Source organism: Solanum stenotomum, chromosome 4 (genome assembly GCF_019186545.1).
Source record: "Solanum stenotomum isolate F172 chromosome 4, ASM1918654v1, whole genome shotgun sequence".
NCBI lineage: Eukaryota > Viridiplantae > Streptophyta > Magnoliopsida > Solanales > Solanaceae > Solanum > Solanum stenotomum.
In genome coordinates this window covers 5,462,924-5,475,975 of record NC_064285.1, presented here as the reverse complement: position 1 = coordinate 5,475,975, position 13,052 = coordinate 5,462,924, and the positions used below count along the sequence as shown (strand labels likewise).

The following is a 13,052-nucleotide window of genomic DNA, read 5'->3' as shown; positions in this document are numbered from 1 at the left end:
AATATACTCATATCATGCATGCATCCATAAAACACGTTTTGTACCCAAAAATATCCACAAAACTCGTTTCCTTGGAGCTTCTATATATATTCCATCAAATATTGACAGAAAATTTATCTATTGAACTTTTATTAATAATAATAATAAAAAAATAAAAATAAAAACTCTCAATAGAAATGAGTACAAGGGTTATCAGTAATAAGGTAATAAACCTTTACTAATTAATTATGAAGAAATCATTCGATACTTAAAAGATGACCATTTGTCCTATTCTAACATATTATCTGATTTCAGGGCTCTAATATGGCAACTGGAGAATCCTCCGGTGCAGTATAGTTAACGCGAAGAGAATCAAGTGGCAGATATCTTAACTAAAGAGGGCTCTAAGTTAGATATGACAAACTCCTTTTTGTTATGGGTAGTTCCTCCATTGTTTGCCGTTGGAAAGTTGGAAGCAAACAAAGTCAGAACTCCCTTTCCTAGGCACAGTGGCGTAGTCATCCTTATGTCAGGGTGTCCAATTGAACACCCTTCGTCGAAAAATTATACCGTATATACAAGTAAAATGATAAATAAAGTGGCTAAGTAACATATTTTGGACACTTTTGACACAACAATATGATGTAGCCTAGTGGTTTCAGGCGCCTTGAAAGAGTAAAGACACATGGACTTAAAGTATTTGTGTGTTCGAATCTCACTAGTAGCAAATTTTTTCACTTTTTAAGAAGAGCAAGTTGCACTTGGACATCCTGCGTGAAGTTTCTCGCTCCGCCACTGCCTAGTCATATACCGACCTAATACTATTAATAAATATTGTAATCAATCCCTACCTTCCTACTGTAATCGATCCCTATCTTCATTCACTAGCCATGCACTGTCACTCTCTTGTACTGATGCTAACTAAGTTATAAAATAATACCATCTTTTGTACCCAAAAAAAACTATCATAAAGAAAAAAGAGCTAGAGAATTAATACTAGGTATTCTATGATAATCACAAAGCTTATTAAACATTTTATGATCAAGAATTGAAGATGTTACGTAATTTCTTGAAAAAACGAAAATCATAATTTTCTATTATATGATTATGTTATACGAAATTTGTCGCTTATTTTGTTGCAAGGTTTGCAACCGATTTTTTTTTTTTTGGAAACATTAGCTACGAGCATATATAATAGTACAAATTAAACCGTGTACAAATTAACTATATAAAAATACAAATTAAAAGATTAAATATTATATGTGACTTTTATTCTCCTTAACTATATGGTCTTTTAGTTTACTGTGTCTTACACATCACCTTCAAAGAAGACTTATCTTAGCTGTAGTAACTAGACTCTAAACAAAAAAAAAAAAAATTTAATGAAGCTCAAAGTTGTGCCCTAAAAAGGGACCATTTCTAAAATATTTCCACTGCTCATTTTTATTTGTCATGTTTTATTTTTTAAAAGTCAAATTATATGAATCTTGCTCAATATTTTAAGATATGCTTTTTCATTTTATATTAAATAAGAGAAAGATCGTAGCTTATAGTATTTTTTGTATAGTTTTCAAACATACATAAAACTTTAAAATACTGAATTAATCCGATTTAACTTTGCTTTGAAAATTACTCACATTAATTTTGATGAAGCGAAAGTGAATGGAAAGAGTACTATAAAAAGAAGCCAGCTCTTATTTAGGTTTTCTGATTTTATTTTATTTTTTCATTTGGAATTAAAATTAGGAAACTTAAAAAATGACTATATTTAGACTTAATTAGAGATATATAGATATAATTTGCTTAATTATGAATTATAGCTAAATGTTAAGGGAGGAGAGATGCGAGCGAGATCTGGGAGAGAGGATAAAGGTGAGAGAGGTTCCCTGGGTATGGAGAAAATTCTGTTGGGAGCGCCACCCCCGAATGGGCCCTGCAGAGCGCGATCCGGATTTAGTCGGAGCTCCAATGTTGGCTCCGGACACTGAGTGGGAAATCAAAAAAAAAGGTGAGAGAGGTTGAAAACATGTTGTATTTGTTGTATCAGGTTGTATCACGATACAATTGATACAACTGATTTGTATTCATTTTAGAAGGAGAGAGGCGAGCGAGATTGAGAGAGGGGGGACAAAGGATGAATACATACTTATTCATTGAATCACGAATACAATTAACAAAATATAAAGATTAGTTTTAGGCCATAAGTTTTAAAAAAATCGTATTTAATTAAATACCATCACATAAATGGAAGGAGTAACAAAATACAAGATACATGGCCACAAGCAAAAAAATAAATAAATCACCAAATACATATGTAATTATCAGTTAAATTTTACCGGATAAATTATAGAGGTAAAATATTTTTCCCACTTACAACATTGTTTCTCATAGCTAGTCAACTATAAGACATTACAATTATATTATGCTGGTTGTAAATTGGGAGAAGTTGACATATATCACAATTCACACACCATATATATATTACAAATGAAATAATATAATGTCCTACATATATTTGAACTTTAGCTAAAATCACAAAGTAGTTGTGGTTGGGAATTTAGTAATTAACAAAGTAGTTTCTTGGTTCAACGGCAGAATTGGAACTTGCTTAATCTTTGTTATCTTCCTTGATGGAAATTCAATTTAAATTCTGAATTCGCCTCCATATGATTGTAAATGATAGAGGAGTAGATTTCATGATTGTGTTTGCCTTCATATGTAGTAATCAAATAGCTTGAATCATGTCCATCTCTTTCTACTCTCTTCTTTACCATGCATCCTCGAATTGAACACTTGTAGTAATTCCTATTCGGTTGTACAAAAACACATGAATATATATATGATCATTATGTGGAGCTAGAGTCTGCTATATGAATCATTTTTATATATATCTAAGATATAATATTTATATGGAATCTGATGTTCATTATGTTGTGTTTAATTTCTTGTAACCTCTCATGTGATGTACTATTGGTTAGCTCATCCCTTGTATTATATGATAAACAAGCTTAAGTATTATTTCAAATTAGTGTTATATATTGGGTGTCCTTGTTAGCTATACTACTTTCAAGTTTCAACTCTTCTAAAATGGTTGGAATATTATTAATTTTGAGCACATGAAATTCATCTTCACCACAAGTTTATTTCATATGGTCATGATATTGTTGTCTAATCTATATTACTAAAATATTTAGAATAATAACTTTGATGAATTTCGTAAGAAATAAGAAAATTTAAAGAATATTTTCAAAGCCAATTACTTAAAATCAGTAAACGAAATAGAGTCTGAAAAGATTAGAAACAATATTTAAGATATTTTTCTCAAGGAAGAAAAATAAATCAAGTCTACTGAATGCACAATGTTTTCTCAAGGAAATTATTCCCCTCAAGTATCTGAGGTTAATGAAATATATCCTCTCAGGATAGAACGATTTTACTCACCGGTGTATTGATACTGAAAATCACAGTATTAGCGAACCACTCAATAGCATTAAAAACACTAAAATTTATTTGTGCAGAAGAAGAAGAATTTCAAAAAAATCATTGTAGAAAAATGAGAGGGAACCCTCTATTTACAGACAACAAAGGAAAGTATGAACATGTGCTTATTGTAAAAGGTCAAAGCCCTTTGGAAAAATCACAACCTTTAGGAAAAGTTACAACCCTTCGAAAAAGTCACAACTCTTCAAAAATGTCACAACCCTTCTAAAGGTCACAAACTCTTCAGAAAAATTGCATCCCTTCATTTTCCATTCACACGTTTTAAAACCCAACAAAAAAAATATATATATATATACACATATATATATGTCATTATGTGAACCTAAAGTACTCCATTTATAAAGAAGTCTTCATACATCCCACAATCCCCTTAAACTTGCTTTAAAGGAAAACTTGGTGTGCTGCTTCGACCCAACTTAGGCCTTCATTGTTTTTGTTTACCCTTGATAAATATCTTAATCTGAATTATTAAATGTGTTTATTTTTTTCTAATTTGAATAGATTAAATGATTAATATCTACAACAAAGTTTTAATATATAGTTATACAAGGGAGATATATCAAGTGACAGACACACTAACTAAGAAAGGATATAAGATGCAACAAATCAACTTTTTTGTGCAATGGACAATTCTATCTCTAGTAGTCTACTAAAATGGAAGTAGACGAAGCATGAAGTAGAAACTCTTTTTGTTAGGGTGGCTACTAAATTTGAAAAATTAGTAACAATTATTATGATACTCACCCCAAGAACAATCCTAGGAGACAGGCACAAATTGCTCTGTCATTTTTATGTAATGATGCATATTAAGTTACATTAACGTATTTTCACTACTAACTATTGTTGATGTCGCCGCATACAATTATCAATGATCACCATTCATAAGTTACCATCACGTCCAATCAATAGCCACATTCATTGTCATCATTTACAATCACTATTATCAATCACCAATTAGGCAATTATTAATGACAATCATCACAAGTAGCCATCACTATATATCACCAACCACCATTAGCTACTACTATTGTCCACAACAAATTTTAGTTGCCATGACCAACAACAACCATTGTTATCAGAGGTGGAGATAGGTGGGTGTTCGTGGGTTCGGAAGAACCCACTAACTTTTCCGTAGATCCTGAGTTTATATTAGAAAATTTAAGAACCCATCACAGTGCTTTGCGTCCTAAAATTTAGAATCCCCAAATTTCTAATTCTGGCTCCGCCTCTAATTGTTATTAATCACTATTGTCAGTTATCAACACCACTAGCTACTACCAGAGCCACCACCATCCCCCAACACAATCCCATCGGCGCCATAATCACCATCACTAGTCATCATCACCTTCAGGATGTCATAGAATTTTTTGAAATACTTTATCAATTTACTATTTTATTTAATTTTTATATTTATTAATTTATAAATGAAGACAAGTTTTATGTATTCAAATGTATCACAAACAATAATAATTATTTAGTACGATTCGGATCATAGTTTTCTTATATTGATGATCATATTGATGAGATGGACATGCATAAGCTCATAATTTATAATTTACCTTAAATATTTTTTGTTACTTTTCACCTTCTTCTTGCCATACTTTCTCCATTTATATCCATCATCCAAGACATCAAGTTGAGTCTTTGTTCTTAAAGCAATAACATGTGTTTCATTATTCTTGATCTCTTTCTTTATTATCCCCACTTTGGATTTTCTGTAAAAAGTAAAGACATCAAAAACTACATCAAGAAATATATGTATATATTTCAACAATTATTTTTAAGAAGAAAAAAAAATTAAGATCATACAACATGAGCTTGTGATAAAGCTGAGTTGGTTTCTCCTATGATTACTCAACTAATAGTTATTATCTCGTAAAGTCACATTTCTTCTTGATTTCAATTTTCTAAATTCAACAAAGTAAGGGTTTGTTTGGAAAGTCACTTGGTAATTGGAATTGGTGTAATTACTAGGGTAGTAATTACCAGCCTAGTAATTACACTGTCTAGTAACTACACTGACATGTTTGGTTGCCACAGTGTAATTACACATGTTCTGTTTGGATGCACAATTGCAATTATAAAATTATAATAAATTTTAAAAATAAAAATTAATTATTTAAAATTTATACTAGACAAATAAGATACTTTATAATTACATTAAATTAATTATTTAAGATATATATTCTTTTTTGAAAATATATTATTTAATAAACATATTTTCTGTAACTAATATTATGAAAAAATAATTGATTTATATGTTTTCAAATTAATATATTTCAATTGAATTGATCGTAACAACTAAAAGTATAAAGTTTCTACGAATATCGTGAAATGCATGTTTGATAAAAAGAATAATATATAAATAAAATGTCATAAATTATTAAATGTTTGACAAAAATATAATCTATTAAGTTTAATTAAAATATGACGTGCAATGTAAATTCACTATTACTAAAACAAATGAAACTGAAAATATAACATAAGTTATCAATTCAAAACAAAAAATTATAACAAATTTCAACATAGCGATAAATATGATTTATTTTTATTTTTTCTTAATAAAGAAAACGTAAGTCTATAACCTAACTTAACAATAAATTCTATTTTAATTTAAAAATTAGAATACTAACAAAATTATGCTAATGAGAAAACAAGCATCGCATAAAGAAATAGATAATACGGGAAAATTACATAGAATCACGTAAAGTAAGATTGAGAACAAGAAGGAAATGAAATATAATAATATAAAATAAAAAATAAACTTTTACAAATTTTTAGAATAATAATAAAAAAAAAAAACTTAACATAATAGAAGTAAAAAATATTAAAACAAAAAAATAAAAATAGAAAAAAAAAATTAAAAAGTAATCAGGTGGTAATTACACCATGCAATTAGCAGCAATTCACAGCCTCTGCCTGTGAATTGTAGAGTGTAATTACCCCCTGCCAATTACACCAATTACCTGCTGACCAAGTAATTATCTGTCCTTCCAAACAGGACAAGACTGTGTAATTACACCAATTACCAGGGTGTCCTTCCAAACATGCCCTAAGTGACTTCTTGAGTGACCATATTAGGAATCAACTCTGATATAACTATGTACATCTGATTCCAGACCGATTATGCAAGAACTATAAATAAAGAACCAAGATCGACTGCTAAGTAATATAAAAGAACAACATATATAGTCCAAGTGATCTTTACTGAACTATGACTAGCCATCATATCAACAACATAACATATTTCTGAACTAAATGCTCGAAAAATAAATATGACTACAAATTCTTGCCCAAGATGTTCTTAGCTTGATGACTTACTCTTTCAAGTGATTCATGTTTGGTGGTGTGGCATAATAGGAATTGGAAGAACTTCCATTATAACTATAATCTTGAGTCATCATATGTGAGTGATCATTTTCTAAAACACAAGTATTGAAGTTCTTATTGGTAGGAGAATAATCAACAAAAAGTTGATCAAGAAATGAAGAAGATTCAAAATCTTGAAAATTATTATAACTAAAATCTTGAGTCATCATATGTGAGTGGAAAAGGGGAAAAGTAAAATTAGGGTTTCCTATATGAGGAAAATTACTTGTTTCTAGGAAATTAGTGGAGTTCATTGTGTTTGGAGAAAAAATAATTAGCCAATAAGACCTAAGAAAAACTTTTCAAGAAAAGGGTGACTTTGGTAGAATGGTGGTGTGCTTCTATACATAGCATTTTATATTTATTTTTTTTTGTTTTAGGAGAGCTTCCTCACCACCTTCCTAGTAGGATCTATGGAATTTCAAATTTCTTTTTTTTCTTATTTGGTATTCGACCACATTAAAATCCGACTAGATCTGAATTTAAGTCGAAAAGTCCTCTCCCTAACAAAGAAATTTCAACCTTCTTTCTTTATTTATTTTCTCTAATTATTCAATATTCAAAATATACTGATTCAATCAGTGAATTCAAATTCTTATTGCGTAGGGACTTGTTTAACGGGAAAAGCATCTTTACACCAGGAAATTCACTCCTTAATTACAAGGAATCAACGACAGATTAAATTTTAATTTGTAGCTAAAAAAGCAAAAATTTCATAGTAATCTCATTTATACGTGGATTAGCGACAAATCATAAGAAATTCAATCAGCTGGGAACTTTTAAGGGTTATTGTAGTGACAAATCATAAACAATTTCATACCGATAGCTAATTCCAAGTTTTCTTATAGTGAATTTCTCTGTTCTCAAATCACAAAATTGAAGCCTTTGGTTAAGGGTGATTATAGTGACAAAAACCACATAGATTGAAATGTAATCAATAGTACATTCTTATCATAAAGAATCACGCTATATATATATAAAAAAAAAATATATATGTTACATGCACAAATCAAACATATATATATATATATAAACTAAATCTTGAGAATAGTTAACGAAAATTTTAACTTTACACCAATATAACTTCATGTAGAGATTGCAAAAATCTTACACATCCCATCATAATCCACGCTCTTCGGTGCTAGTTTATAATTATTTTCTAATGAGGTATAGTTCATGGTTACGTAATGAGTGATGACAATTGAGAGATGCGGTAACTAAGAAAAGTCAGAAATAAAAAGTGCAATAATATGAAAAGGAGAATTTTCAACCTTTACTGAAAATATAGGTTAGTCCAGTGATAAAGATGTTTTTTCCTTATCATAATTAAATACTAAATATTATAGGAGTAGTATTTTTTTTTTCTTTCTCATGGTTTTGACTCTTGACACATTCCCTTTTGATAGGAAAATATAATTCATTAAAAAGAATTACATGCATGACAGCTATTATAAGTTATTAGTTTTTTTTTTTATTTTAATTATAAACTATATACGTAAATTAAAATTCTTATTGACCTTTGACCAAGTATATAGAAAGAGACTTGTACATACATATCATAGTAATCATGGGAATGTATGTTTAAGATAGTGTCATTTGTCCAAATATTAAACATCATAATTAATGCAATCAAACTATTCAAATATGTTATAATGGCTATATAATAAATTATTCAGACTCGACCTAATTAAGTTTAGAGCTATTTATCGTTTGATATTGAACTTTTGCTTAGTTCGACTCAAGCACTATAGGAATTAAATTATGCAATATAAATTGTGTATTAGTATTTTTCAAAATTTATTATAGTGATTATAAGAAGCTGGAGTTATATTTTTTGTGGCATATGTAATTATTTTTATTCTTTTTAGAGAGGGAAAATTTAATAGCTCATATAAGATGGTATCAAAGACCAATGACTAGTTAACCAAGAAAATAACTACTCTTCTGGACGAGAAGAGCGAGTCTCAGTCCGGCGTGAGAAGCCAATAGAAAGTTTGCTATGCAGACGGACCGAGGAAGGGTGATAGATATGTAAGCCAAATTCAATCGCTTCAGGGTACTTCTCCTTTATATATGTGAGTCTGGGTGTTATGTTTTTTTTTTCTAAAAATAAAAAAATAAAAAATTGTGCACTCTTGACATACGGCATAATCTATGAAATATTATAATACGAAAATATAAGTTTACATTAAAAAAAAGTTGGTTATTATTTTTGGAGTCTAAGGTCAATAGAGGTTGGACCAAATATGTTTTAAGTACAGTACGTTATAACGCGTCCCTCCATTTCTCAAACATGCGCTATTACAAGTCTCTTTATACTATCGTTGTTCATTTTTACGCGTTCATTTTGAATAATAAATGTTTTTTTAAGAGACAATACTTAACATGAGTATTATATCACAATGCTCATATTAACTGACGTATAGTTTATGTTTTGAAAAATAATTTAAAAAATAAGTAATTAATATTGAAGATAAAATAGAAGAAAAAAAAATCTTGATAGGTTGTAAATGACAAATAAAAGTGAATTTAAAAAAAAAAAATAAGACAAGTAAAAGTGAATAGAGAAAGTCTCAACTTTGTCACATAAATTGAGACTGGAAAAATAACATATATTATATTCGTGCTGACGCGGTTCCTAGCTCTAGTAAAGAAAGAAGAAGTTACAAGTGCATGCTCCTTTCTACACTAGTTTTGTGGATGTATGCATGCATGCATGCATGATGATATTGTAATCTGACTTCCATAATTTTTTTATTTTTATTACTACTTGATTTATTAGAAAGACAATAACATGAAAAAAGATAAAATATTTTTTTTAAAGAAAAAAATGTAAAATATTAGTCAAAGAGTAGATGTTTAGTTCACACTTAGATAATCATAATTATGATAACTGATGATGGAAAAGTTAATACAATGAATTAAGACAAAAAAAATTTCAATAGTTGTGATTTTTTTTGTCCAAGTAAATTTTGATTAATAAATTGGATTTTATAATAGGCTGGTACAATGTATATTTGATCATCGACTGATCAAAAGCTAATTTTAACATGTGTATCTTTCCAAATTTGACCAAAGATTAGTGACCAAATAGATAGAATCCCTTTCCTTTTAACTAAATATCACGATCAATCAAATTTGATCTTTGAAAATGAAAAGAATTTATTAGTAAGCATTTTTCTATTTAATGGGACTTATACGATGTGTTGGATATTTAAAATTTGGGTGGGAAGTCAAAAACAATAAAAAAAAAATTCTAGGTCATTTTTATAAACTGGGATCAATATAATATTTTTTCTCCTACATTTATACATCTAACACAAAACTTACGGGTGCTGAGTGAATGATTATAGGTATAACAAGGGGTAACAAAACGAGTAACTTACAAAAATAATTATATTTATAGGGTTAATGAATATCAATAGCTATAAGTATGTTATTTACAATAAATGACTACAATTTATATCACTTTTCGCTGTATTTTTGTATAGTTTTTTATTTTTTTTATTTATACACTAATACATCTTTAAGTACAACAAACTAAATAAGGAATTGACTCTAAATATAACCCACTATCCTTACATTACGTCCATACAATGAGCAACTTCCCATAATTAACTTTATAACTGAAAATTACTCATTTAAAGACATATCATATTATATTCTTTATCAGTTTAACAAAAATCATGATACATCATACTCAATTTTCTTGTTGTCTCCATAATTTTTATTCTGGCATTGTAAAGGTGTTAATTTATTTTTTTTGTTAATTCAAGTTATTGTATGTAAGCAAATTGTTGAATTTGTGAATGAAGGTTAAGTATTTTGATTTTGAATAGGTGAACTACATGGCAATAGATACACTAGTTGTTAAACAAAAAATGAATGCACCAATATAGAATACAATGAATACGTTGGATACAACTATACTTGTATTCCCTAATTAATCAACTTTTTATCTTGGATATAGTACTTATCTATCTAGATATAATTGTATTCACAAATCAACATTTCAACTTGTGCTTATATAACAATACAAGTATCTATGTATATAAATATGGATACATTCAACATTGTTGGTAAGCAAAAATATGGATACATTAGACAAACGAGCAAAAAAGATACAATTTATGGGTATCAACTGTATAAGTATGGATACATTAGACACACGAGCAAAAAAAAATACAATTTGTGGGTATCAAACTGTATAAGTATTCTTGTAAATAAATTTTTGAAAAGGCCAACAATATTGTATTGATGTATCCAACTATACTTGAATTCCCTAATCAACTTTTTAAATTTGACAGAGTACTTACGTATTCAAATATAATTGTATTCACAGATCAACAATTCAACTTGTGGTTATATAATGATACAAATGTCTATGTATATAAGTATTCTACTATATACAAAATTGACAATCAAAGAACTCTCAATCTCTTTTTTGTTCATGTTCTTCTTGTACTCATTTTTTAACAACTATACACATGCATACGAAATCAAATTTTCTAACAATTTTAATACAAGAAACAATCCATAATATAAAGACAATGGCACACAATACATGTGTTGAGATATATAAGTAAATGACATTAAACTAAAAAAAAATAAAGCATACAAATCTCAATTTCATTTTCCTCTTGTTCCTGCTCGACTGCTCTTTTTTCACACCCACTTGAATTAGTATTGTTGACTTTTCTCCTTTTTTTCAAGAATAGTTTTCACTTTTGAACCTTTTTTCTTCTTTATTAATTTTGCATGTTCAATTTTTTCAAGCAGATTTAAGGGTATATGATTAACCTTTTTTGTTCTTCTTTCGTTCTCCATTGCAGCAGTAGAGCCTGAAATTTTGACTTCTTGTTGAGTAATACACAAATCAAAAGAAGGTAGTTCATCCAACAATTTGTCAAATAAATGTATATCTCTCGTAACCCTCCTCGGAGTATCAATTTCAGCCATTGAAATGGATAAACAAATTCTTGAATCAAAACCCTATGAAAATAGAAGAAAATGTAGATGTGTAGATATATAATGTTCACAAAAACGAGATAAATATGCAAAATTAGAAGATATCTGATGGATACAAAATCACAAAACTTGCTGTTGCAGTGATGTAAAGGATCTTGAATTTGAATGAATTTGGGGGAAAAAAATCAGAAAGTATGTGATGTATGAATATTAATGAAAGAGAAAAATTTGATGATGGTAAACATGGGAAAAGATCACAAATGTGCCTGCCATAATTAATTAGGCATTCAATAATTACTTTCCTATTTAATATTTATTTATTATATTAAATATCTATAAAAAAATTATTTATTTGTATATAATTAAGTTTGCTATTTATAATCTAATTATATCCATATAACATGAAAAAAAAATATATAGCTATTTTTCTTGAATATATATGGATGTTTGTCATATTCTGAAGTTTTTCCTAAACGGAGATCCAATATTTAACTAGTTCAACTTTAGACTTGAACCCAGACTTCAACTTGAGACCTGAATCCAGACCCTAGCTCGACCCAAATTCAAGACCATATTCAGGACTAGATCTTGACCCCCAACCTCGACTCGTGATCCAATTCCAACCTTAACCTCATACTCAACCTCCGATTCCGATATAGCTATCGACCCTCGAACCAAACCTGAATATCCTTGACCTAGACCTAACACTCAATCTCTAACTCAACCTCGACACAAAATCTGAACCTCGATCTAAGCTTGACTGGGGACTCGAACCCCAACCTAGACCCTCGAGCCCCTACCCAACTTTGATATAATGTTATATTTATGCAATACTTTGTTGTGATATTTCGTTAAGAAATTTATAATATCTCTGAAAATATATAATCTAAGTTGAGTCGAATTGGACGGATTGAGTTATTATCCATCATTTAGCTCATCTTGACTCGATCCATCTCAATAGAAATAACCTTTGGGCAGAGTTGTGCATCAACCTGTCAAACGTATAGAGATTCAGTCCATCTTGATCCGTCCAAATTCAATCCATTTGTCACCCTCGATACAACTACTCCTTGATTATATTATCATTTAGAACGTGATAATTGGTTGGGATTTTTTTATTTTCATTAAAAGGTTAAACATTGTAGGTTGCAACTTTATTATTATGCATGAAATTCAATCGTGTAGTACAAATCTCAACCAAATTCAACTACAAAGACGTAGATATTATTTGTAGC

The 13,052-nt window shown here is 29.0% G+C and overlaps 2 protein-coding genes across 2 annotated transcripts in view; one reads left to right on the top strand and one right to left on the bottom strand.

Moving 5' to 3' along the window:
* The window catches only part of LOC125863391 (sulfate transporter 1.2-like), a 529,831-nt gene that overhangs the window by 284,921 nt on the left and 231,858 nt on the right, over positions 1-13,052 (top strand). The window lies entirely within an intron of this gene.
* On the bottom strand, positions 2,327-7,131 carry LOC125863410 (probable WRKY transcription factor 51). Its single transcript, XM_049543603.1, has 3 exons — positions 6,802-7,131; positions 5,040-5,195; positions 2,327-2,784 (listed from the first exon to the last, which is right to left on the bottom strand). The coding sequence occupies exons 1-3, from the start codon at positions 7,101-7,103 to the stop codon at positions 2,598-2,600; spliced, it is 645 nt and encodes a 214-aa protein (XP_049399560.1). The 5' UTR covers positions 7,104-7,131; the 3' UTR covers positions 2,327-2,597.

Excerpts from the sequence above, each read along its gene's own strand:
- LOC125863410 (XM_049543603.1), bottom strand. The coding sequence starts at position 7,103 with ATGAACTCCACTAATTTCCTAGAAACAAGTAATTTTCCTCATATAGGA. Across the intron at positions 5,196-6,801 it reads AACATGAATCACTTGAAAGA|AAAATCCAAAGTGGGGATAA; the intron begins GTAAGTCATCAA and ends TACTTTTTACAG. Across the intron at positions 2,785-5,039 it reads AGTAACAAAAAATATTTAAG|GAATTACTACAAGTGTTCAA; the intron begins GTAAATTATAAA and ends ACAACCGAATAG.